The sequence below is a fragment of the Notamacropus eugenii genome, chromosome 1 (assembly GCF_028372415.1).
Source record: "Notamacropus eugenii isolate mMacEug1 chromosome 1, mMacEug1.pri_v2, whole genome shotgun sequence".
Taxonomy (NCBI): domain Eukaryota; kingdom Metazoa; phylum Chordata; class Mammalia; order Diprotodontia; family Macropodidae; genus Notamacropus; species Notamacropus eugenii.
Genome location: NC_092872.1, coordinates 454,709,084 through 454,734,345, shown reverse-complemented (window position 1 = coordinate 454,734,345; position 25,262 = coordinate 454,709,084). Strand labels below are relative to the sequence as shown.

At 37.4% G+C, this 25,262-nt stretch overlaps 1 protein-coding gene across 7 annotated transcripts in view; it reads right to left on the bottom strand.

Annotated features, from left to right (window-relative positions):
- Positions 1 to 25,262, bottom strand: part of CEP89 (centrosomal protein 89) — a 167,814-nt gene that overhangs the window by 20,868 nt on the left and 121,684 nt on the right. For 5 of the 7 annotated variants that reach the window (XM_072632049.1, XM_072632046.1, XM_072632047.1 and 2 more), the window contains one exon: positions 1,591 to 1,760. In XM_072632049.1, the coding sequence (XP_072488150.1) occupies positions 1,591 to 1,760 (170 nt within the window). Of the gene's footprint in view, positions 1 to 1,590; positions 1,761 to 23,645; positions 24,226 to 25,018; positions 25,155 to 25,262 lie in introns of those variants that run through there. The other 2 variants (XR_011972134.1, XR_011972135.1) reach the window with 2 other exon arrangements.

Below are 25,262 nucleotides of genomic sequence, written 5' to 3'. Positions count from 1 at the left end.
ACTTATTTCTACCTCTGACAGCTTAAGAATCTCTGGCTGACTAGTATTTCACTAAATGAAGTGAGATTAATTGATGTCCATGTGGAGCAGGCCAGAATGTTGTTCTTTGGCTCCATGGCCAGAGATCCTAAGTCTTGGTCAGCTACTGCACAAGTATATACAACTGCTGGTCTTAATGAGAACCAAGTAAGAGTCTATTCGTGAAGAATGCTCTCTATTGTGAATTCCTGGAGCACCCTGGGTATGCTACTTTGTACTGTGAGTTGTCTCTTTATGTGTACGTCCTATCTCCCCAACTAGAATGACTGTAGTTCCTCTGAGGGCAGTCAGAGACCTTTGTGTTCCCAGGGCCCAATAGTGTTCAAATGTGAATGTGTTCAAATAGCTGATGATGAAGTAAAGGAACGTGGATATATCAGTTGAAATCTAACTGCATTCCTAGAAAGAAGGCTCAAAGCATGTGCCCCTTTGACAGCAGGTGAAGGTCAACTATTCTTGGTTTATGATACCTCTAGGTTGCTTAGTCATCAGATTCCCAATGAAATCAACCTATGAATAGGGGCAGGTAGATTATTAAATCAACTCAGAAGTTTCCATCCTGACATCACATAGTTGCTACACAAAGACAAAGATTTAATAAGTTTTTTATTCAGTTAATTAAAAAAAACTGCTTGACAATTTTCAGAAACTTGAAAAGATCATGTTGACTGGGAAAGTACTGACTGTTTAGTCAGACTCCAGAGTATTACATATCCTGTACCAGAGAGTAGTTATCACAGATACAAATAGCTGTGTCCTCTGATTTTAAATTTCCATAAATTTAGAAATAATTATTTTACAATAGGTAGTGTGATTTGCAAAATGACTGCTTAATTACCTCTCTCAGAGTTACTGTTTGGTAGCAAGGGAAATGTGCCATTAAAGTTTAAACCAGAGGGAAGATCCCTTCAAGGAAGTATTTCTATTTATAGGACATGTCCAGGATTGATTATTAAAAGCTATCTGGGGCTGCTTCTGAACTGGTTTTTTTTTTCTTCCCATTTATGCCTGGGTTTCTGACAATCTACATTAGTAGTTAATGCAATACCTTGACAATATCAATTTCTTAAACCAAAAATGAATCAAACTAACCCTGATCAGCAAAATTTGTCAATCTAAATGCTTTTAGTTCTCATTGTCTGGAAATTCAGATGAAGTGATTACATCAGTTTTCAGAAGAGGGTTATTACATTACCAGGATTTTCCCATGATCTCCTGACATACTATACCTTACAAATGTGTGACTTGGATTTTTCTCCACATCAAATCACTTTTTTTTCTCTATTTTTAAGCACTTTACCATATTTAAAAGACCTGCCATTTCTAAGCCGCTCCCTTAAAGGATTGTATTACCTTGGGAGATGGGGGAGGGAGGTCAGGGAGTAGGAAAGTGAGCAGAGGTTTTTCAGTGGACACAGCCCTAAGAAAGCACTGAAGCTGCGGGATGGGAGGCTCCTGGCAAGCAGGGGCTAGAGCAGTTGTGCCGATGCTGACTTTCCTCCCTGCCCCCGGGCACACCCAGTAAACTCATCTAGAGCGGGGACTGACTACCTTTTTTGTTGTAGCACCTCTTCCAGAGCCTCCTGCTTGTCTCGCAGCAGCTGCTGGAGATGTTTCATCTCTCGCTGGTACTGAACAATCTTTTCAGCAAAGTCCTCCTCTTGCTTGGTCACTCTGTGATTGAAGTCTCCCAATTTCACAGCGACTTTCTTTTTATATACCTGGGGAAGTGAATGGCCATGGGGAGAGTGAGTTTGGTAGCATGGAGGATCACTCCCAAAGTAGACAGCTTCACGGTTTTCTTCAGTGATGGCTTTTTATCTATAGCTCATCCATGCCTGGTATCAAGACTCAATTAGGTAGGTTTGTATTTCTCTAATATTATTAGAATGACTTTTAGGTAAGTTACTTGGAATATATAAAATAAACATATCTGTGTGTATGTATATGTGTGTGTATATATATGCATGTGTGTATATATGTATGTATGTGTATATATACATACTCCTCCCCAGAAGATAAACTTGTTATAATATGAGTAATACAACTAATAAAGGTTTCTTTTTTTAATCAAAAAGATTTAACAGAACAAACACAAAAAGGAAGTTTTCAGGTTAAAAGAGAAAGAAAAAAACACATGCTTATCTTTTATCCAACTATCTAATCTGAATATAAACCTGACCCAGAAAGGAAGGGATGCAATGTGCTACATATTTATATAAAATGTAACTAGACATTTTATATTATAATTATACTATTAAATGATATATTCTGCTGTTACATATATAATATATATGGAACCTCACTTTCATTAATTTTCATAACTAGCATGGGATAAACAATAGAGCAATAGATTTGACTTCAACTTCAAATAAAAACTAGCAAGTTCTGGTATACTTAAATCAAGTCTGTGAATTCTATTTCCAAAATAAAAAAATCTCTTCTGGGAGAAAAAAAAGTTATTTAAAATAGATCATAGGGAAACCTGCTACATAAAAAGAATTTTTCATAATTTGTTCATGTATTAATTTGACATGATAAAGACAGATTATATATAATATTGTATGACCGTTACTTCAAAGCATGCTTTAATAAGACAAAGTCTTTACTTTCTAGAAAACAGACAAAATGTAACTTGCATGCCATTTCTTAGGAGGGCAAAAGAAGTGGCATACATTTTATTTCATAAAAAAAATAAAAGAAAATGAAGTAAAAAATGTATAAAGCTGTCAAAGTCTTTACTATTTAAATGTGTTTATTGATTTCCTTTGGTGAAAATGAACTTTTACTAGATGTGCTTTTATGATTCTTTAATCACATTACTAAATGCTCATATAATCAGTTGTTAAAACTTGAAAATGTGCTCTTTTCAGAGGAATCTTCAAATACTTTGTCTCTGTGAAATTCAACTGTGCAGTCTAAGCTTGTATTATAGAAGGTGGATGGGGAATACAATTTTAGCATTTTGAACAAATTTGTCAGTTTCGAATGTGTTAAAACGTTTCCTATTATTCTTTCCAATGGAAGCAACCGTATAGAAATGAGACATAAAGGAAAATAGTGGATTAAAGACCCGAGTTTTTCAATGAAGCAGGAAAATACTCCAGACAGTACATTTCACAGCAATTACTATGAAGCTAAGGTGGGAAAATCACTCTGCCTTCAGTTCTGTCTTAAAATCCTACCTGAGACATTCTGGGAAGCGTGCTGCTATCTCTCCTGCATTATGGCTCAATTATATCATTTCATACAAAATTAAAATCTCTCCCAGAAGACTACCTTCCAGTTATATTTCTAACTAGAGGTCTGCCTTTACACTTGGCTCCAACAAATCAGGAAATGCATCTAAAATGTCAGACTTCTATGTTGACAACCTTCATCCCTTGAAATTTAACTCCAAAAGCTACAGAAAGCTTGGGAAAAGTCAGTAAAAATCATCAGTTCCTCACTCTCTCGGACAGTAACAAATTCTACTTCCTTAATATTTTAAAATATTATTTTTACCAAATAGTAGATTGAAATCTATTGGTTGCCTTATTTGCATAACACTATACATTCCATGTTTCACTTGGGTGAGGGTGAGGGGTGAAAGTGAGGGAGGAGAGGAGATATTGACAGAAAGAGGTCACTTACTGTATTTTTGGCTATCAAAATCAGCAGCAGCATATAGACATATTCAAATTATCCTCTGAAGACCTTAGGAAACATTTTGAGAATAAGTCTAGACCTATCTAGGTCTTGATAAACAGAATACATATTCTGTCTGAGGACCAGACTAATTTAGTCAAGAGAAATTCATCACAAGGCTGGCTTTTTTCAGCCACAGGAACTCTAGGAGAAGGCAAGTTCCCCTAGGGAAAAGGTTATTTTCATTTTTGTCTTTACATACTCACTGCCTGGCACATACTAGGCACTTAATATATGCTTGTTGTCTTGAATTCAACTCTCAAAGGCTAAGTTATAGAGAGGATAAAATCTGCTTTAAAGGAGGAAGTATCCATGTTAACAAAACTACAGATCCCTGAAGCAGGAAAGATCTGTAGTATATTAATATAGTGTCACATTCTCTTCGACATGCAGTTATTTGGGTTTTTTAAAAAATATTTACCCGATGTCAAACTTTTTGAAGATGGGGACTATATCTTCCTTATCTCTGTAGCTTCCTGGGAGTCTAGTATTTGCACCAAAGGAGCTTGATCTCAAGGGTATGGTTGCTCCTTCCAATGATGCCCATCAAAACCTATTCACAACCTTCTTAGCCAGTATAATTCTTATCCATGTCTCCTCATAAATCCACCAGTCAGTGGTTTTCCTAACATTTTCCTGATATTACATAGATACCAATGGAGCAGGTGAATTCTTCATCAGTTATCCCTCATTCTCACTGTATAAGCCCCCATCATTTTTTTAAAGACCACACTAAATGAATCCTTCTTTGCTTTTGACTTTGTGCTAGGTATCATCCCACTATAGTAACAAATATCTTTGAGCAAATGTCTCTCTGACTTATGCCTTGTTTGATATTAATAATCAGAAGGTTGTCTAAACAGAAGTAAAGTTTCTTTTACTGTTAATATCTTTCATAGAATCATTTATGATTTTGACACATGCATAGGAGGTCCCTTTTTGGAGGATAGCCTTTAAGACTCCTCATTCTCCTACACATTCAATCAGTTGTCAAGTCTTATCAATTTTACTTCTATACCATCTTTCATTTCCTTTTTTTCTTCTCTATTAAAATGGCCACCACTTTAGTGTAGGCTCTCATTACCTCTCACCTAGGCTACTGCAATAGTCTTTTTAAAAAGCATTTAAATTTTTTTTTATTTTTAGTTTCAAATTCTTTCCCTCCATTCACTTCTTCCCCTACCCAGTGAGAAGGCAATAAATAGGATAGCCATTATACATACGAAGTCAAGCAAAATATATTTCTAAATTAGCCATGTTGCAGAAAAAAAAGAAAATAAAGAAAATCCTTCAATCTGTACTCAGAGTTCATCAGTTCTCTCTCTGGAAGTAGATAACATTTTTCATCACAAGTCCTTTACAACTGTCATGGATAACTACTGATCAGGGTAGCTAAGTTTTTCACAATTCATTGTCACAATCCCTTTACATCCATTCATCTGTCTTCCCAGGTTTTTCTGAAACTATTCCCTTCATCATTTCTTATAGCACAATAGTATTCCATTACAATCATATAGTACCACTTGTTCAGCCATTCCCCAGTTGAAGGGAATATCTCCTCAGTTTTTAATTCTTTACCACCACTAAGACCTGCAATAAATATTTTTGTACATATAGATCCTTTCCCTTTTTCTTTGATCTTTTTAGGTACAGACCTAGTAGCAGCAGTATTACTGGGTCACAGTCTTACTATGTAGTCTTTTGGGCATAGTTCCAAATTGTTCTTTAAAATGATTGGACCAGTTCATAGCTTCAGAAACAGCATATCAGTGTACCTATTTTCCCACATTAGGCATTTGTTATTCTATTCTGTCATGCTAGTCAATCTAATGAATGTGAGTTGGTACCTCAGAATCGTTTTAATTTGTATTTTTCTAATTAGTGATTTAGAGCATTTTTTCATATAACTATTGATAGCTTTGATTTCTTCATCTGACAACTGCCTGTTCATACCTTTGATCATTTATCAACTGAAGAATGGTTCTTAGTTTTATAAATTTGGTTTAGTTCCCTATATATTTGAGAAATGAGACCTTTCTTCGAGAAACTTGCCATAAAAATGTTTACCCAGTTTCTTGCTTTTCTTTTAATTTTAGCTACACTGGTTTTGTTGTAATAAATAGATTTCTAATTTGGAGTCTGCTACCTTACTCTCCTTCATGTTCTCTTTGGTCTAGTCAAACTGGTCTCCTTGCTTTGCTCACACATATTATATATCATGTCTCTATGCACAGGTTCCCCATGCTGGTATGCACTTTCTCCTTACCTCTGCTTTCTTAAAATCCCTTCTATCTTTCAAGACACTCAAATATCACCTTCTACATGAAGCCTTTCCTGATTCAGAATACCTTCCTCTCAATCAACCTAAGGATATGTATTTATTATCATGTGCTGGGCACTATTCTAATTGCTACAAGACAAACATGAAAATCCCTACCTTTAAGAAGAAACAATATGCATCTATATAAGTATGTACAAAATATATACAAGCAGATGCAAGGTAACTTGGAATGAGGTAGAAGGTCCTACTAGCTGGGCAGAAGAGAGAAGAGCAGGAAAATCTTCATGCAAAAGGTAGGCTTGCAATGAATCTTGAAGGAAACCGGGGTTTTCAAAGGGCAGATATGAGAAGGAAGAGACTCCGAGGCATGGGGGACAATTAATGTAAAAGCAGGGAAATGGGAGATGGAGTGTCATGTATGAAGAACTCCAAGTCAGTCTGGCTAGATCAGGTGGGGAAGTAATATGTAAGAAGGCTGAAAAAGGAGGAACAGATTATGAAGAGCTGTAAATGACAAACGGAAGAGGTTATATTTTAACAATAGTGAAAAGGCACTATTCTTGATCAGAAGAGTCACATAGTCAGAACTATGCTTCAGGAAAATAATCCTTGAAGCCATATGGAAGATGGACTGGAATGGGGATAGACTTGAGACAGAGAGCCCAAGGAGAAAGCTATTACTAGTACAGGTGGGTGAGAGGTAGTTAGGGCCTGAACTAAGATGATGGCTATGTGAGTGGAGGGAAGTGGTACAGATGGAAATAAGATTTACCAACTGACTGGATATGTGAGGTAAGGGAGAGTAGGGAGTTGCAGATGGCAAAGATAATTAATCAGGGTGACTGAAAAGGACGGTGTTCCCCTTGACAGAAACAGAGAAGGTAAAAAGAGAGGTGGGTTTACAGGGAAAGATGATGAGTTGTGTTTAAAAGCTCTTTTGAGCCTTTAAAAACAGGTTTTAATGATCTTTTCTTTCTTTGAGGGGACATCTGAATAAATAATTTCACTCCCCACTCCCCGCTAGAAACTTTCTTTTGTAACAAATCAGCATAATTAAGCAAAGCAAATCCACACAATGACCAAGTCCAAAAATTTGTTTCATTCTGCACCCCGACTCCATCACCTCAAGGTGGGGGAGGGGGAGAAACATGGATCAGCATCAATCCTCCGGACTTCTGGCTGGTTGTTGCATCGGTTGTTGTATGCTATGCCTCTCCATTTAAGCTATTCAAATTTACTCCATTCTGGTATAAAGTAACTGAAGGCTCCGTTTAATGACTGTGTATTTCAAAAGCTTTAAGTTCAAATTAAGGATATTAATGGAAAAAAGAAATTCAAATATCAGAACTTTTTAGCTGCTCATCATCAGTGAGTCATTTCTGCCTTGTGCAGTGACCGAAGTCCCCTCTCTCTCCCGTAACAGATATCAGAGAGAAGAGGGAGCTGGCTCTGTAGCTACAGGACCTGGTTTCAAAACCTCCCTCTGATGCTTACTAGCTGTCTCATATTGGGCAAGTCCCTTAACCTTTCTCACTTGTTGAAATGAGGACGTTGGACCAGAGGACCTCTAAGGTATTTTTCATCTCTGAATCTATGACCCTATGATTAAACTTAATTACATCTTTAAATGTCTTCCTGGCTTAGAATGCCATAAAAAAAACTGTAGTTCAATTTAGCAGTCATATCTTGTAAAGGAAATGAGGAGTCATTGTAGGTTGTCAAATGTGCCACGGCAGCCAAAAAGTACAATAAAAGTTGGCCATTAACTAGATGAGTTTTAAAAATAAAACAGCATCATCATCCTATCACTGCATAAAATTCATGATCCCTTTGTACCTGATTCAGAAGCTGCAGGTGTGGCCAAAGCAGAAATACTAGAGAAATGGAGAAGAGCAACTAGGAAGATTCAGGAGACAAAGAAAAATACTAGGACTCAGGCTTCAAAGACAAAGACTGAGAAGGGGAAACTGCCAGTGTCTCTAAAATTATCCAGGGTAACAGATATAAAAAAACACAGACTATGAGAACTAGAAGGGCTCTTACTGATCAAGTTCAATGTCTCAGTTTTATATAGAAGAAAAGACAGGCTTAAGTAACTGTGTGACCTTGGAAAAGTCAATGAGTAGCAGAATCAGACCAGGTGCTGCTCAAACTCAGATCTATTAATTCCTAAACTACTTTCATTTCATTTCCTTAAATATTAGAACAAGGCCTTACCTTGAAGCTTGAAAGAAATCATTTTAGGACAAACTGGAAATACTAATTTGTACAAGTAAACTTAGAGAACTCATCCAAAGAAGTGGTTCAGAATGAGAGTATGAGAAGAAAGAGTTAGATAGTAAGTTATGAAAAAGCAGATGTTTTTGGTCCCTATCCCTACCCAATCTTTATTTTTTTAGGCAATCAGGGGTGTGGCTTTCTCAGGGTTGCATAGCTAGGAAAGTGTCTGAGGCTGGATTTGAACTCAGAATCTCCTAAGTCAGGGGCCAGTGCTCTATCCACCATGCTACCTAGCTTTCCTTGATGTTGACATCATTAAGTCCAAATGTTTCCTCTCACAAAACACAGGATAACAGGATGACAGATATAATGCTGGAAGGTATCTCAGAAGCTAAATAATTCAGCTCACATCAATTGCTGTCAATGTTCAGAGACATCATGGCATAGTGGACAGAACATTGGGCTTTGATTCAGAAATACCTGAGTTCAACTCCTTCCTCAAACACTAATTTTATCACTGTGGGCAAACCATTCAATCTCCTTCAGAATCTGTTTTGGAGAGGTTTAAAAGATCATGGGATCAGAAAAAAACAGATTTCCTCTATCTTGTTACTTACATAACCTGAAAGTTCACACCACCTTGCATTTAAATAATATATATTTAATATAACTTAGGTTGTTTGAGATAGCCAGTGACCACTCCTACTCAGATTCACAAAATTTTGGCTCTTTACAATCTAAATAAAGATAATAATTGAGGCAAAAGCCTGGTTAATTAATAATTATAAAATGTTGACCATATTCCTAGAGTCTGTTAGCACAATTCCTTCATTCCATGTCAGATAGTACCTAACATGATGGCTGTCATTCCTATTTTTAAAAATATTTCTTATGTAGAACTTTCTATATAACCTTTTTAGAAGCTGTTCCTGTGACTTAAAAATGATTGCTGCTATGCCAAGTAGGATTTTGTGTTGTTTTTTTAAAATCTGAACAATCTCACTCATCTGTCTTGATTTGATTACAGTCATGCCCTGGGAGTTACTTCAACAAAGTCTAACCACTTTATTAAGCAAAGACTCAAAGCTTATAACTATTCTGGGATGGGCATGAGACTTAGTTGTGACCTAATGTGCAAGGAAAACACAGGAAACTATTATATTCCCACATACTGGAAGTGGAAAGCAATAGTAAAAAACAACAATAAAAGCAATAAAAATTGTTATAGACCTACAGTTTAAGCAATAATTTTTGGCACCCAAGTCACTGAAAATATAAGTTTATACATCTCAAATAATTTTTATGCTAAAGAAATTTTTCAGTATTTATTTATATGTTACAATATATAAATATATGTATACATAAAATTATATATGTCCACCAATATCTTACACCATTTATCAAGATAAGATCAAAATGAATACATAGTCTAAATATAAAATGAGATATTACAAGAAAATTTGAAGAACGTGGAACAAATCACCTATCAAATTTATGGGTAGGTGAACAATTTATGAACAAACTAGAGATAGAGAACATTGTGAGATGTAAAATGTACAATTTTGATTACATTAAATTAAAAAGGTTTTGTATAAACAAAACCAATGTAGCCAAGATCAAAAGGAATGCAGAAAACTGGGAAAAAACTTTTGCAAACAGTACCTCAGATAAAGGTCTCATAGTTCAAATATATAAATAACTTTGTCAAATCTGTAAGAATACAGATCACTCCCCAAATGGTCAAAGGATATGATCAGGTAGCTTTCCAATGCAGAAAACAAAACAATTTATAGTCATATGAAAAAATGCTCTAAATCATTACTGACTAAAAATGAAATGCAAATTAGAACAACCTTGAGATACCATTTTATACCTATCAGATTTGCTAAAATGACAGAAGGGAAAAGTGACAAATGTTGGAGGGGATGTGGAAAACTCGGGAACTTAATTCATTATTGGTGGATCTGTGAGCTGATGCAACCATTTTGGAGAGCAATCTGGAGAAATTGCCCAAAGCGTTATTAAACTGCCTATGCCCTTTGATCCAGTAATTCTGATATTAGGTCTGTTTCCCAAGATGATTGCGGAAAAAGGAAATGAACCTATATGTTGTAAAATCTTTATAGCAGCTCTCTTTATGGTTGTAAGGAACTGGACATTGCGGGGATGCCCATCAATTCGCAAACAGATAAACTAATTGCAGTATATGTTCATGATGGAATATTGCTCTATAAGAAATGATAAGCAGGATGATTTTATGAAAACATAGAAAGACTAGCACAAGATAACGAGGAGTGAAATGAGCAGAACCATGAGAACATTGCATACGATAACAGTAATACTGTTTTAAGAATAACTTAGAATGACTAAATCATTCTGACCATATACCCAAATTAACGGCAAAGGTCCTATAAAGGAAGATATTTGCATCCAGAGAAAGAACTGACAGATACACACACATATATGTATGTGTATGTACACACACACACACACGTATACTCATACATACACATATACATATTTGTATCTAATGGCACCCATCTCTACGGAGCGGGAAGGGAAGAGGGGAAAAAAGAAAGTTACATGATAACTGTGTTGTATATTTAAAAGGAATAGCAAGTTGTACATAACAAATCTGCAGTTTCAAGTGCACCCCTTTTTTTTCCCTGTTCCACTTTGTTATGGAAATACTTGTTCTATTTCTTAAGCTCAGAATAAAAAAAAATTTTAAAGCACATAAGAAAAAATTAGAAAAAATTATGTCATATAATTATATATTTATAATTCATTTTAGTATATAAAAGTAAGTAAAATTCAAAAAATTATTTAAAAATTAAGTAAACAATCTTTTACTGCAAGAAAGTCAATTCCTAATCGAGGTGTGCCAATTTTCTTTAAAAAGAAACAAGAGAAATGCCTCTTAAAAGTATTTTTTCCCAAACCTGCCCAGACTAGATGGACCTTGGAGTTTGTGCTTAAAGCAGAAAAGCATGCAGATTTTCCTTGCTGTAAATTTTTTTGCACCTGCACCCTTACCTACTCCCAATGACATCACCAAAGTAAGGTCTTCCTTATCACCTCCCTGAACTATGGCAAAAGCATCCTGCCACATTTTTCTACCTTCACACTCTCCTTGTTTCAATTCACCTTTCATAAAAATGTTAGGATAATCATACTTATGCATAAACCTGTTACTCCTCTATGAAAAAACAAATCGAAAACTTTACTTAATGATAGCTAGCATTTGTATAGTGATTAACATTTGCAAAGTGCTTTATAAATGTTATCTCCATTGAGTTTCATAACAACTCTGAGAGGCAGGTGCTGTTATTATCCCCATTTGATAGTTGAAGAAACTGAGGCACAGGTGAAGTGAGCTGCCCACGATCACAGAGCTATTAAGTATCTGAGACCAGGTTTAAACTCAGGTCTGACTCCATGTCTAGTGCTCCATCCATTACACTGCCTCTCTTTTCTCAGGCATTCAAACCCTTTACCATCTGATGCCACTCTGCTTTTCCAAGTCTTTATATATTCTCTGTAACATATCTTATACTTTAGCCAAATAAAAGTCCAACTCTATTCACAAAATACAACCTGACATTTCCCATCTCCATGCTTTTGTTCATGTTTTTCCCTGAAAATATCCTTCCAGTCTTTTCTTAAATTCATCCCCATACGTTAAATTCCTATTAAAATGCCATCTCCTTTAAAGTCTTCCCTGATCCCCCCTAAGTTAACAACTATTTTCTTCCTAGGGCTTTACATTACACTTGGTTTTGCAACTCTGATGTATTTTTGAAGTACTTTTAGTTCATGTATTCAAGTAAACTGTATATCAGTTTTTATTCTTATCTAAACTCTTTATCTCCCCTAAAGCCCGGCTCATATTTGTTGTTATTCAGTTGTTTCAGTTGTGTTTGACTTTGTGACACCATTTGGGGTTTTCATGGCAAAGATACTGTAGTAATTTGCCACTTCCTTCTCCAGCTCATTTTACCAATGCAGAAACTGAGGCAAATTGGGTTAAGTGACTTGCCCTGGTCACACAGTAAGTGTCTGAGGCCAGATCTGAACTCAGGTCTTCCTTACTCCAGGCCCAGTGCTCTGTTCACTGTGCCACCTAGCTGCCCTGGCTCACAAGAGGCCTTAAAAATGCTTTCTTAGCAAATGAATAAACATTAAGTTAGTGAACAGTTTACCAGATTTTTCTCCCAGCTCTTGTGTTCGTCCTTCATTTTCAAAGAAGAACATGACATCAGAGAAATGATGACATGACTTGCACTTGACTTTGTTTTAAGTGAGGGAGGACTGTGCAAGGTCACCAACCTCATTTTCTCCTCCTGAGCCATCTGGATCAAGTGACCAGATATTCATCGGGATGACTGGAGATGGCCCAGGATGCACTGGGAGACCTTGGCCTTCTTAGGCTGGCCTTTTCAGGTACTCACTTAGAGGGAGGTAATGTCCATTGATTGAAAAGGCCTCTTTAAGAAGTAGTCAGGGAATGGCCCTTTTAATGAACAAAAGAAGAAAAAATAACTAAATCAACCTGGGAAGGAACAGAAACTATTACTAATGATAATCACTCTAAGCCAGTCATTAAGTGGAGCTTGGGCAGGGACCCACTGTTGTCCAGTGTAAGGGCTTCAGCGTGCTCTGGGTTTAAGGTTTTGGGGAAGGAAGGAAGGAAGGAAAGGAGGGAGGGAGGAAGGGAGGAAGAGAGGGAAGAGGAAAGGAGGAAAGGAGAAAGGAAGGAAATTTAGCCACTAAATCCCAAAGGAAGGGGAGGGGGAGGCAGAAGGGAGAGTATGAGCTGAATTACCCAGTCAGCTGGGTCCCTGCTCAGGCAGCTCGGTCTACTCAAACGTTGTGGTCGTCCTTCGTTTTTGAAGACGACCATGACCAAAACAGAGAAATGATGACATGACTTGTACCTGACTGTTTTGAGTGAGGGAGGGCTGTGTGAGGTCACCAGCTGCACTTTCTACTCCTCTCTCCCAGCTCTAGGGTTCTGAAGAAGACTAGGCCAGGGAAGTTTGCTATAAATAACCACAGCTTTAGAAAACATCATTCCTTTCATATGGGATAAAAAATGCTCAAGTACAGTGAGAAGAAAACTGGTTTTGCAGTTGTTTTCCTCCACAGACAATCCCAGGGCTTTGCTGATTAAGAATCCCACTCCTCATTCCTCTATTCAGTTCAATAAATATTACATACAGCAGTATCTTCAAGGGAGTCCAGCTGAATGATGCAACTTCCAACATTCATATAAAATTTCAAAAGTAGGAGACAGAGCAAAGTTCATTTAATTCTATCTCTCTAACTAAGGAAGGAATACTTTGTAGACAAGGGTTCTTAATTTGGAATCTATGAAGCGCTAAGAGGCAGAAGGAAAGATTTCAGAGAGTTCATTAATTTGGATGAGAAAAAATTATATCTTTATTTTTATGAACTTGTAAATGAAATATATCGTTTCCTTCAATTATTTAAATGTATTATTCTGAGAAAAAGTCCAACCATAGGCTTCACAAGATTGACAAAGGCTTTATGTCATTAAAAAGGTTAAGAATGACTGTTCTACAATATGTCCAACAAGTAGTCGTCCAGACTTATTTTGAAAACCTCTATCTAGTAGGGAGAAATCTACTATTGTGTGTGGTACCATTTTTGTATAGCTCTAGTTATCAGGAAATATTTCCTTATGTCAAGCTAAAATGTGCTAAAACTTCCATCCATTTTTTCAGGTTCTGTCCCTTAAGGCCAAGCCAAGCAAGTATGGCTTCCCCATGGCAGCCCATAAAATATTTGATGACAATGACTGTATACCTACCCTTAACTTTCTCCAACAGTTTCAATTCTCCATTTCTGAAAAGTCTTCCCAAAATCTGGTATCCAGACTCTTTATGGATTAGGAGAATACACTTATGAGCAGGAACCAGAAATTTTGCAATTTTATGGTTTGCAGTAGCCCACCATTTGCATAGATAAAATGCCTTTGTATTCTAACATGGTTTTCCAGAATGGTTGAGTTTTACAAACTATTTGTAAGCATCCATTTAGTATAGTATTTATTAAGCCCTTGGTGATCTACTGAAGTCTTGCAATGCTGTTCTCCCTCAGGGAAATGCTACCAAATCAGCCAGCAGTAACTGGCCCTTTGGATCTCGATGTAGCTATCTACACACACCAATCATTTTTATAAGGATAAAGGGCTCAGACAGCAATAAGCAGCACAAGTACTTAGTAAAGCATAAAGTACTACGTAAACACGTTACTACTTACTCGGTGTGAACTGAGGTAATAAGGAAGTAATAACTTAGGTGGTAATAAAGACTGTCCTTATTGAAGGCTTTCCAGTAGAGATTAAATAACCTTTGGCTGAGGATGCTATGGGAGGAGGACTGATAATCAGGTAAGGGGCTAGACTAGATAAGCGCTAAGGTCTCTTCCAACTCTAAGTTGACATGATTTTTAGGTTCCTCAGGTGTGAGGATTAGTCTTATTTCATCTCTGTATCCTTGGGGTACACAACGGTGCTTCAAAATAAAAACAAATAATACAGCAACAACTCATATTTATATAAGAACGATGATAATAGCTAACACAGATAACACTTTAAGGTCAACAAAGCACTTTCTCCACAATAATCGTATGAGGCAATTAGAGTAGGTATTATTACCCTTTTTTATAAAGGAGGAATCTGAAACTCTGAGAAATCATGTGATTTGTCCATGATCTCATAGTCAGCAAGTATGAGAAATGATTCAAGCTCAGGTTTCCTAACTCCACAACTAGCACTCTATCCACTAAACTACACTGCTTCTTCCATATGATATGTATAATAAATGAACTGAACAAAAATTTAAGTGACCATTTATTTTAGCAAAATGAAGACTAATGATGTAAAGTGCTTTAAAGCTTGCAAAACACTTTACTATAACCTCACATGAGCATCACAACAACTCTGTGAGGTAGTATTATTTCATGTAATTTTCTAATCATTGCATGCATTTTAGGTTGGAAGACAACAGTTGAGGCTTTTAACATTTTTAAACCTGAGAACAGATGCCCAATGAAGGAGAATTCTTGAGCCTGGGTTCAAATCCTAGCTTGGCTGTCTTTGTGGTATTGGAGAAGTCATTTAACCTGAGATTCAGTTTCTTCATTGTGTAAAATGAAGGGGTTGGATGACTTCTAGATTATCACTAAGGTCCTTTCCAGCTCTGACTCTAGCATGCTATGAAACTGTGCTTACAAGATCCTCTGCATCCATTTCCATTGTTGCTCCTTATCTCTACTAACCCTTCCAACTAAACAAAAAAGGCCTGAACTTCAGAATCAGCACCAGAAAAGAAGCAATTCAATAGATATGGAGTTACAGAAATTAAACTTCTTAAAAGCAGTAGTCTGATCTCTTGCCATATATTCATTCACATTCACAAAAACATTAGTTTTGTTAACTATTTTAATAGGGATTATGGGAGATTAATGGGACTTTATGAAAAAACTAAAAAAAAAAAAAAATCAAAGTAAACCTAAGTTCTTTTGCCCTAATGTTTCAAAGACTTGAGTTAAGCTTTTTCAAAATGGGACTGACTGCCAGTTACACTGAAGGTGAAGACCAGACCTGTAGTTTTCAATGTAGGGAACTAGGTGAAGCATATTCTCTCCCTATGCAGACCAGGTCTAGGGGCATTAAGAAGTAAAATGACTTGCCAAAGGTCATGTACAGTGAGGTTAATTCTCTATCTACATGTCATGCTGCCCATCCATTTGTCTTTTAAAAGGGATACCCCTCCAGACATTAATAGTGCAGAACAAATAGGATATACGTGCTATTATCCCTCTTTTAGAGATTAAATGCCTTGCCCAAGGTCACACAGGTAACAACTGGTAGAGGCAAGGCTTGGACCCATATTCCTGGATGAAAAATCCATCATTCTTTCAAATAAAAATCTCCTCTATGAGGAAATTCAGGTTGTGAGGGGTGTCTTGGTTTTCAAGACAGTTCTCCATTGAGTATGGCCTTTATAAAAAATCTTTCTCCAGTCTTCACAGGGCACTTCACACTGAAACATGAGCTACCTGACAAAACATTCTTCCTTAATACAGTGTTCTTCTAGTTGGAAATGAGAGAAGGTATCAGTGGAAATGTTAATATCTACCCAAAATAGTATATCCTACATCTAGCTAGTTTTTTAAGCCATGAATCAAAGATTTGTTCAGATCTGAGCTTTGCTTGGCAGCTTACAAATGAGACAGCTAAATAGCTTATTTAATGTTCCCAGCACCCAACATTATGTCTCCCACCCTTGGGTAGGCCGTAGACTAGATAGAGGGTTGGTCTTGGAGTCAGGAAGTCCCAAGTACAAATTTGGCTTCAGTTCCTTACTAGTTATAACCCTGGGCAAGTTAATAAACCTCTGTCTGCCTCAGTTTCCTCAACTATAAAATGTGGATAATAATAGTACCTATAACAAAGAGTTGTTGCGAAGATCAAATGAGACAACATTGGTAAAGTGCTTAGCACTGTCCCTGGCAAGCTTCTTGCCTTCCTTCCTTCACAGTGGACAGAGTGCTGGATATGCAAGTCAGCTAGACTTCAGTTTAAATCTGCCTCAGATAACTAATTAGATAATGATCCCAGGTAAGTCATTTAGTCCCTTCTCAGCTTCAGCTTCCTTATCTGTAAAATGAGGGGGTGGGAAAATTGAATTTAATGACTATTAAGGTCTTTTTCAGCTCTAAATCTATTATCGTAACAGCCAGTTTCTTCATATAAACCTTATAATTTAAGTGACTACATGACTCAGTTGTCCACTGAACTGGTCCTTCAACTAAAATCAAACACAGAAGTTTCCACTGAATTCACTAACTACTTTGAAATAATTAATTGATGCATGACCAGGTGCTTAAATGTTTTAAATTTTTTTTTCAATTAACAAACATTTATTTTCTTCCCCTTTCACCTCTCTCCTACCACTGGGAAAAAACAAAAATCTTTGTAACTCATATGTATAGCAAAACAAATTCCAATACTCAACAATTTATTGAGTTGACTGAGAGGCAAATCCTCCGTTCTGGTTAAGCAAAGATTGATCCTCTCATAAAAAACAAAACCAAAACTATTTAGTCCACTATTCTGTCACGGAACACTTAACGTTTTTGTATTAGAAAAGGAGAGGCATCAAATTCCTTTATATAGGTATGTAAATTTCTCTTAAAAACCACGTTTATCTAATATAAACGACATACCTGGGGGGGGGGGCACTTATGTAATAGCAGAGAAAAAGATCCGATAGGTTTCTGTATTTTATTTATTTTCAGCATGCTCTGATAAATCAACAAATAGATAATGGAAGTAAGGCATGTGATTTATTTACTTTTTTTACTTTTAATTTTATATAATTTATTTTATTCTCAGTTCTCAACATTCACTTCCACAAGAATTTGAATTCAAAATTTTCTCCCCATCTCTAACCATCTCTCACCCCAGGACAGCATGCAGCCCATCCACCCCTTTCTCCAGTCTGTCCTCCTATCTATTACCCACCCTTCTTCCACCCCCATTCCCCTCTTATTTTCCTGTAGGGCAAAATAGATTGCTGTACTCCATTGCCTGTATATCTTAATTTCCAGTTGCATGCTAAAACAATTTTTCGCATTCATTATTAAAATTTTGAGTTCCATATTCTCTCCCTCCCTCCCTTCCCATCCTCATTGAGGAAACAAGCAATTCAATATAGGTCCTACATGTGTAACAATGCAAAACACTTCCATAATAGTTAAAAGACTAATCACATTTCCTTCTATCCTATCATGCCCTCCATTTATTCCCTTCTCTTCCTTGACCTGTCCTCCCACAAGTGTTTGCTTCTGATTATCCCTCTCCCCAATTTTCTGTCCCTTCTATTATCTTCCCTCTCCTATCTCCTTCCCCTTTGCCTTCCTGCAGGGTAAAATAAACTTTCATATCCAATTGAGTGTGTGTTATTACCTTCTTAAGCCAAATCCCATGAGAGTAAGGCTAACATTTCCTTTCATCTCCCCCCTCTTCCCTTCCAGTGTAAAAGCTCTTTCTTGCCTCTTATGTGAGATGATTTGCTCAATTCTACCTCTCTCTTTCTCTTACTCCTAGTATATTCCATTCAACAGTAAATTTTATTTTTTTTAGCTATTCTCCCTTCATATTCAGCTTAGCCTGTGCCCTCTATGTATACACACACATACCTATGTACATATACATACCTACACGTATGTAATGTACACATACATTCATACCTATACACACCTACGTATATATGTGTATTTATACACACACACACACACACACACACACACACACACACACACATATATATATATCATGAGTTACAAATAACATCTGTTCAGGTAGGAATGTAAACACTTCAACTTTAATGAGTCCCTTAAGGCTTCTCTTTCCTGTTTACCTTTTCATGCTTCTCTTGATTCTTGTATTTGAAAGTCAAATTTTCTATTCAGATCTGGTCTTTTCAACAAGAATGCTTGGAAATCCTCTATTTCACTGAAATTCGATTTTTTCCCCTGAAGTATTATACTCAGTTTTTCTAGGTAGGTGATTCTTGATTTTAATCCTATCTCCTTTGACTTCTGGAATATCATATTCCAAGCCCTCCGATTCCTTAGTGTAGAAGCTGCTAAATCCTGTGTTATCCTGATTGTTTTTCCACAATACTTGAATTGTTTCTTCCTGACTGCTTGTAATATTTTCTCCTTGACCTGGGAAGTCTAGAATTTGGCTACAATATTCCTATAAGTTTTCCTTTTGGGATCTCTTTCAGGAGGTGACTGGTGAATTCTTTCCATTTCTATTTTACCCTCTGGTTCCAGAATATCTAGGCAGTTTTCCTTATTTATTTATTGTATTTAGATTTTGACATTCATTTCCACAAAATTTTGAGTTCCAATTTTTTTCCTCATGTCTCCCCTCACCCCACCCCACCCTTGTATTCTGATTACCCCTTCCCTCAATGTAGACTCCCTTCTATCACACTGCACACTTCCCTTATCCCCATCTTCTCTCTTTTCTTGTAGGGCAAGATAAATTTCTATATCCCATTACCCATATTTCTTTTTTACTAGTTATATGCAATAATAATTCTCAACATTCATTTCTAACAACTTGAATTACAACTTCTCTCCCTCCCCCTCCCCATCCCCACTGAGAAGGCAAGCAATTCAATACAGGCTACATATGTGTCATTTTACAAAAGACTTCCATAACAGTCGTGTTGTGTGAGACTAACTATATTGCCCTCTATCCTACTCCATCCCCCCTTATTTTTTTATTCCATCATTTGACCTTGTCCCTTCCCAGAAGTGCTTTTTTCTAGTGACTCCCTTCTCCTATTTGCCCTCCCTTTTATCATTCCCCTCACCCCACTTGTTGCCTCCTCCCCTACTTTCCTGTAGTGTAAGATAGATTTTCATACCAAATTTAGTGAGCATGTTATTCCTCCTTAAGCCATATGTAGAGAGAGTAGCTTCACAGCTTCACTTTTCCCCTTTCCCCTTCTCCCTTTTCTCCTCCATTGAACAAGATTTTTCTTATCTCTTTTATGAGTTATAGCCTGCCCCATTCCATTTCTCCCTTTCTCCTCCCAGTATTTTCCTCCCTTACCCCTTAATTTTTATTTTTTTGTGGATATCATCTCTTCTGATTCATCACAGCCTGTACTCTCTGCCTATATGTGTGTGTGTGTGTGTGTGTGTGTGTGTGTATAATCCCTCCACCTACCCAAATACTGAGAAAAGTCTCAAGAGTTATAAATATTTTCTTTTCATGTAGGAATGTAAACAGTTCAGCTTTAGAAAGTCTTTTATAATTTCTCTTTCCTGTTTACCTTTTCATGCTTCTCTTGATTCTTGTGTTTGAAAGTCAAATTTTCTCTTCAGTTCTGGTCTTTTCATCATGAATGCTTTGAAGTCCTCTATATCATTGAACGACCATTTATTTCCTTGAAGCATTATACTCAGTTTTGCTGGTAGGTGGTTCATTCTTGGTTTTAATCCCAGCTCCTCTGATTTCTGGAATATCCTATTTCAAGTCCTTTGATCCCTTAATGTTGAAGCTGCCAGATCCTGATTGTATTAATCCTGATGTGTTTCCTGATTGTATTTCCACAATACTCAAATTGTTTCTTTCTAGCTGCTTGCAGCATTTTCTCCTTGACCTGGGAACTCTGAAATTTGGCCACAGTCTTCCTAGGAGTTTCTCTTTTCGGGTCTCTTTCAGAAAGTGATCAGTGGATTCTTTCAATATTTATTTTGCTCTCCGGTTCTAAAATGTCAAGGCAGTTTTCCTTGATAATTTCATGAAAGATAATGCCTAGGCTCTTTTTTGGATCATGACTTTCAGGTAGTCCCATAATTTTTAAATTGTCTCTCCTGAATCTGTTTTCCAGGTCAGTTGTTTTTCCAATGAGATGTTTCACATTATCTTCTTTTTTTTTTTTTTTCCAACCTTTTGGTTTTGTTTTTTAACTTCTTGGTTTATCTCATAGTCATTAGCTTCCCTGAACTCCAGTCTCTCTTTTAAAGAACTATTTTGTTCAGTGAGCTTTTGAACCTTCTTTTCCATTCTGCTTTTTAATTTTTTTAATTCTGCTTTTTAAAGCCTCCTTCTCCTCACTGGCTTTTTGGACCTCTTTTTCCAATTGAATTAGCCTCTTTTTAAAGGTATTATTTTCCTCATCATTTTTTTGGTTCTCCTTTAGCAAGCTGCTAACTTGCTTTTTAAGTTCTTCTATTGCCTGAGGCCAGTTTAAGTTCCCTCTGGAGGCCCTGAAGGTAGGAGCCTTGACTTCCTGTGACAATATGCCTTGTTCTTCCTCATCCTAAAGGATGGGAGGAAACACCTGTTCACCAAGAAAGTAACCTTCTACAGTCTTATTTTTTTTCCCTGTTTTTGGGCATTTTCCCAGCCAGTTATTTGACTTCTGAATCCTTTGTCAAGAGGATGGTCCTATTGCCTCTCAAGTATCATGTTCGGCTGAGATTGGACTCAGCTGCTTGATTCCCCAAGGCTTTGGGTGGGGGCGGGGCCGTCACTCAGGGCTGAGGTTTACATCAACTGTTCCCTACTGCCAGAGGCATTAAGCTGAGCTGCTTGGACAATGGACCCAGGTTGCTTCCAGGTCACCTTAGCTACCAGCAGTCTGCTGCCAGCACCTCTGCCGCTGCCTGGGGCTATTGCTGGAGGAACCCCATTCCCCTCTCACCCAGCTGGGAAAGTCCTCCCACACTGACCTTTAGGGCTTTCTTTGTCATTTGTGGGTTGAGGTAACTGGGACTCTCCCTGCTGGGAACTCTGCCCCAGAGGTCTGTTCAGGTCCTGTTCCTCCCAGTGCTGCGTGCTCAGGGCTGTGGTCTGCTCTGCTCAGTGTCCCGTGAGATACAACTTTCCTGTCGGCCTTCCAGGTTACCTTTGGCTGGAAACCTCTTTCACTCTGTTGTTCTGTGGCTTTTGCTGCTCTAGAATTTGTTGAGAGTCATTTTTTACAGGTATTTTGTGGGCTGTGCAGAAAGCGCTAGAGTATATGCATCTTTCTACTACACCATCTTGGCTCTACCCCTGGTGAAATAGTTTTTAAGGGCACAAAAAATATCTATAAACTGTACAATAGTCATGAAGTAAATAGCAATTTTCATAGCTCATAGGTTCTTACCTATATTCCTTCATTTGTGTCTTTGTATCCCTACCATCTAGCACAGTACTTGGGCACATAGTAAGTTCTTAACAAATGCTTGATTAATTCCAGAAAAAGACATAAATCCCTTCACATTTTCTATGTTACTCAAAAGGGATAAGGAGACTGCTATAAGTTTCTGTCTAGCTCTAATATAGTCCATCAACATTTTAAAAACAGACTTATTCTTCACACTGGGTGAGCATTAATGTAGTATAACAGAATATGTTATACAAAGTTATCTCTCAGGATTCAGGAAAACTGCTAATGTCATGAGAAGACAAGAAAGAGGATCATAAATGATCAGAGTTGGAAGGGTCTACACTCTACAGTCCATCCAGTGAATCTCCTAGCTAGAAAAGAATCCCTTTCTACCACATACTCAACAACTGGTCATTCTACCTTTGCTTGAAGACCTCAAATAAAACGGGATACTACTTTTTAGACATGTTTTAATTGTTAGAAATTTATTCGTGTGATTTCAGAAAAATCGAGATTTACACGAACTGATGCAAAGTGGAGTGAGCAGATCCACACAAAGTAACAGCAATATTATACTATGATCAACTTTGAATGACTTAGCTATTCTCATCAATACAATGATTCAAGGTAATTCTGAAGGACTCATGAGGGAGAGACAGACAGGAGAGGATGAGCTGAGTTCCCCAGCTAGCTGAGTCCCCATTCAGGCAGCTCAGTCTACTCACAGGTTGTGTTTGTCCTTCATTTTCAAAGAGGACCATGACATCGGAGAAATGATGACATAACTTGCACTTGACTTTGTTTTGAGTGAGTGAGGGCTGTGCAAGGGCACCAGCCTCCCTTTCTTCTCCTGAGCCATCTGGATCCCGTGACCAGATATTCATCAGGATGACTGGAGATGGTCCAGGATGCACTGGGAGACCTTGGCCTCTTTGGCCTTGGGCCTATTCAGGTACTCACTTAGGGTGAGGTAAGGCCCATACAGTGAATAGGCCTGTTTAAGAACCAGTCAGGGAGTGGCCCCTAATAACTAAATCAAGCTGCAGGGGAAAAGAAATAGTTACAATTGATAAATCACTCTTTAGCCAGAAGGGGTCCAGGAAACAGTCCTTAAGCAGTGAGGACCTCTCCAAAGGAAGGTAAATTTGGATGGTCAGACACGCCCAGGTAATTTGGGGCTTACTGGCCTGCTTTGCTTTGCTCTGCTGTCCTGCCTCCTCCTGCCCTGACCTCTCTTGCCCTGCCCTCTCCTATCCTCTCCTCTCCTTTCCCCTCCTGACCTTAAACCTTAAACCTACTGCACTCTGAAACCCACGGACTGGGTTCCTGCCCAAACTCCACTTAAGGGCTATTTCTTGGATGCCTTCTGGCTAAAGAGTGATTATCAATGATAACTATTTCCCTTCCCTTTCAGTTTGATTTAGTTATTTTTCTTTTGCTCAATAAAGGATCCACTCTTTGACTACTTCTTAAACAGGCTTATTCACTGTATGGGTCTTACCTCACCCTAAGCGAGTACCTGAATAGGCCCAAGGCCAAAGAGGCCAAGGTCTCCAAGTGCATCCTGGGCCATCTCTAGTCATCCTGATGAATATCTGGTCACTGGACCCAGCTGGCTTAGGAGGAGAAAGTGAGGCTGGTGCCCTTGCACAGCCCTCCCTCACTCAAAACAAAGTCAAGTGCAAGTCATGTCATCATTTCTCAGATGTCATGGTCCTCTTCAAAAATTTAGGAGAAATACAACAACAATAAAGGAATCATGATAAAAAAATGTTATCTACCTCCAAAGGAAAAAGTGATGGAGACTGCAGGTCGAAGCATACTATTTTTTACTTTATTTTTTCATGATATTTTTGGTCTGTGTTTTCTTTCACAACATGACTAATATGGAAACATGCTTTGCATGATGTACATGTATAACCTATATCAAACTATTTACTGTCTCAGAGAAGGGAGGGAACAAAAGGAGGGAAAAAACTTGAAATTCAAAATTAAAAAATAAAACAAGTATTAAGACTGTCTTTACATGTAACTGGGAAAAATAAAATATTATTTAAAAAATAAAGTTTTTACTGATACCAAGCTTAAATTTGCCTTTTGTGATTCCCACTCATTGTTCTGTCAAATAACTGAAAATAGCTGTCATGATCTTTCTTGTTTTTTGTAGGCTAAAAACTCCTAATTCCTTTAATCAAATATCACCTGAAGAAGCATATCGCTCATCAATGCAATGTTTGAGTATTGTGTGTCTTACAGAGGGAGCATGGTGGTACAGACAGAGACCTGCAATTAAATAATAAATTAGATACTTAATAGTTAAAATTTGACCATGGACAAATTACTTAATGTTTCAAAACCTTTATTTCCTTGCTATTTTTTAGTCATATCTGACTCTTCATGACCCCGTTTGGGGTTTTCTTGGCAAAGATTCTGGAGTGGTTTGCCATTTCCTTCTCCAACTCATTTTACAGATAAGGAAACTGACAAAAATGGGCAAAGTAACTACAAGGGTCATATATCTAGTAAATATCTGATGCCAGATTTGACTCAGGTCTTCCCGACTCCAGGTCCAGCACTCTTATGTGTCACCTTGTGGCTCCTTATTTCCTTATGGAGGCAGCTTAATTTCAAACACACAAGCTACAGATGATCCACAACACTCCAAAGTGTGGCCTAAACCAGATGAAAATGTAGTTCCTATCTGATTTTAATGTGTTGATGCATTAAAAAAAAAAAGAAACATATAAATACATGTGGTTTTCTAAATCAATATGCAGCCTGCCATCAATTCTTACGTACAGCCCCCATTTCTATTTGACATCACTGGTAAAGTGGAAAGAGTCCTGGATTTGGAGAGAGAAGACATGAGTTCAAATCTTGATTTTACTGACAACACCTGTGTAATCTTGGACAAATCACTTAACATCTTTGTAGAATGAAGGCAGTGATCTAGATGAAATCTAAAAGACCCTTCCAGCTCTAAACATGTATGTATTCCTATGATATCTCAAAAAAATAAAGGTGTTCAGGAAAACTTAAAATGCTTGTAAATGGGGGAAATACTTGTACTACCTACCTTATAGAATTTATAGAATCCTTTGAAGAAGAATGCTTTGCAAACCTGATGGGCCATACAAAATATGAGATTGGGATGATCATGACCATCATCACTGAGCCCTTATCAAATGGTAACAATGAATTTTCCAATGGAACTATAAATGCAAATAGTGAGACAAATTTGTAAATCATCCCTCACTTTTCTGACACTTAAAAGAAATTCAAAGTTCAAGGGGGGACTACTCCAAAGGTTTCTGTATTAA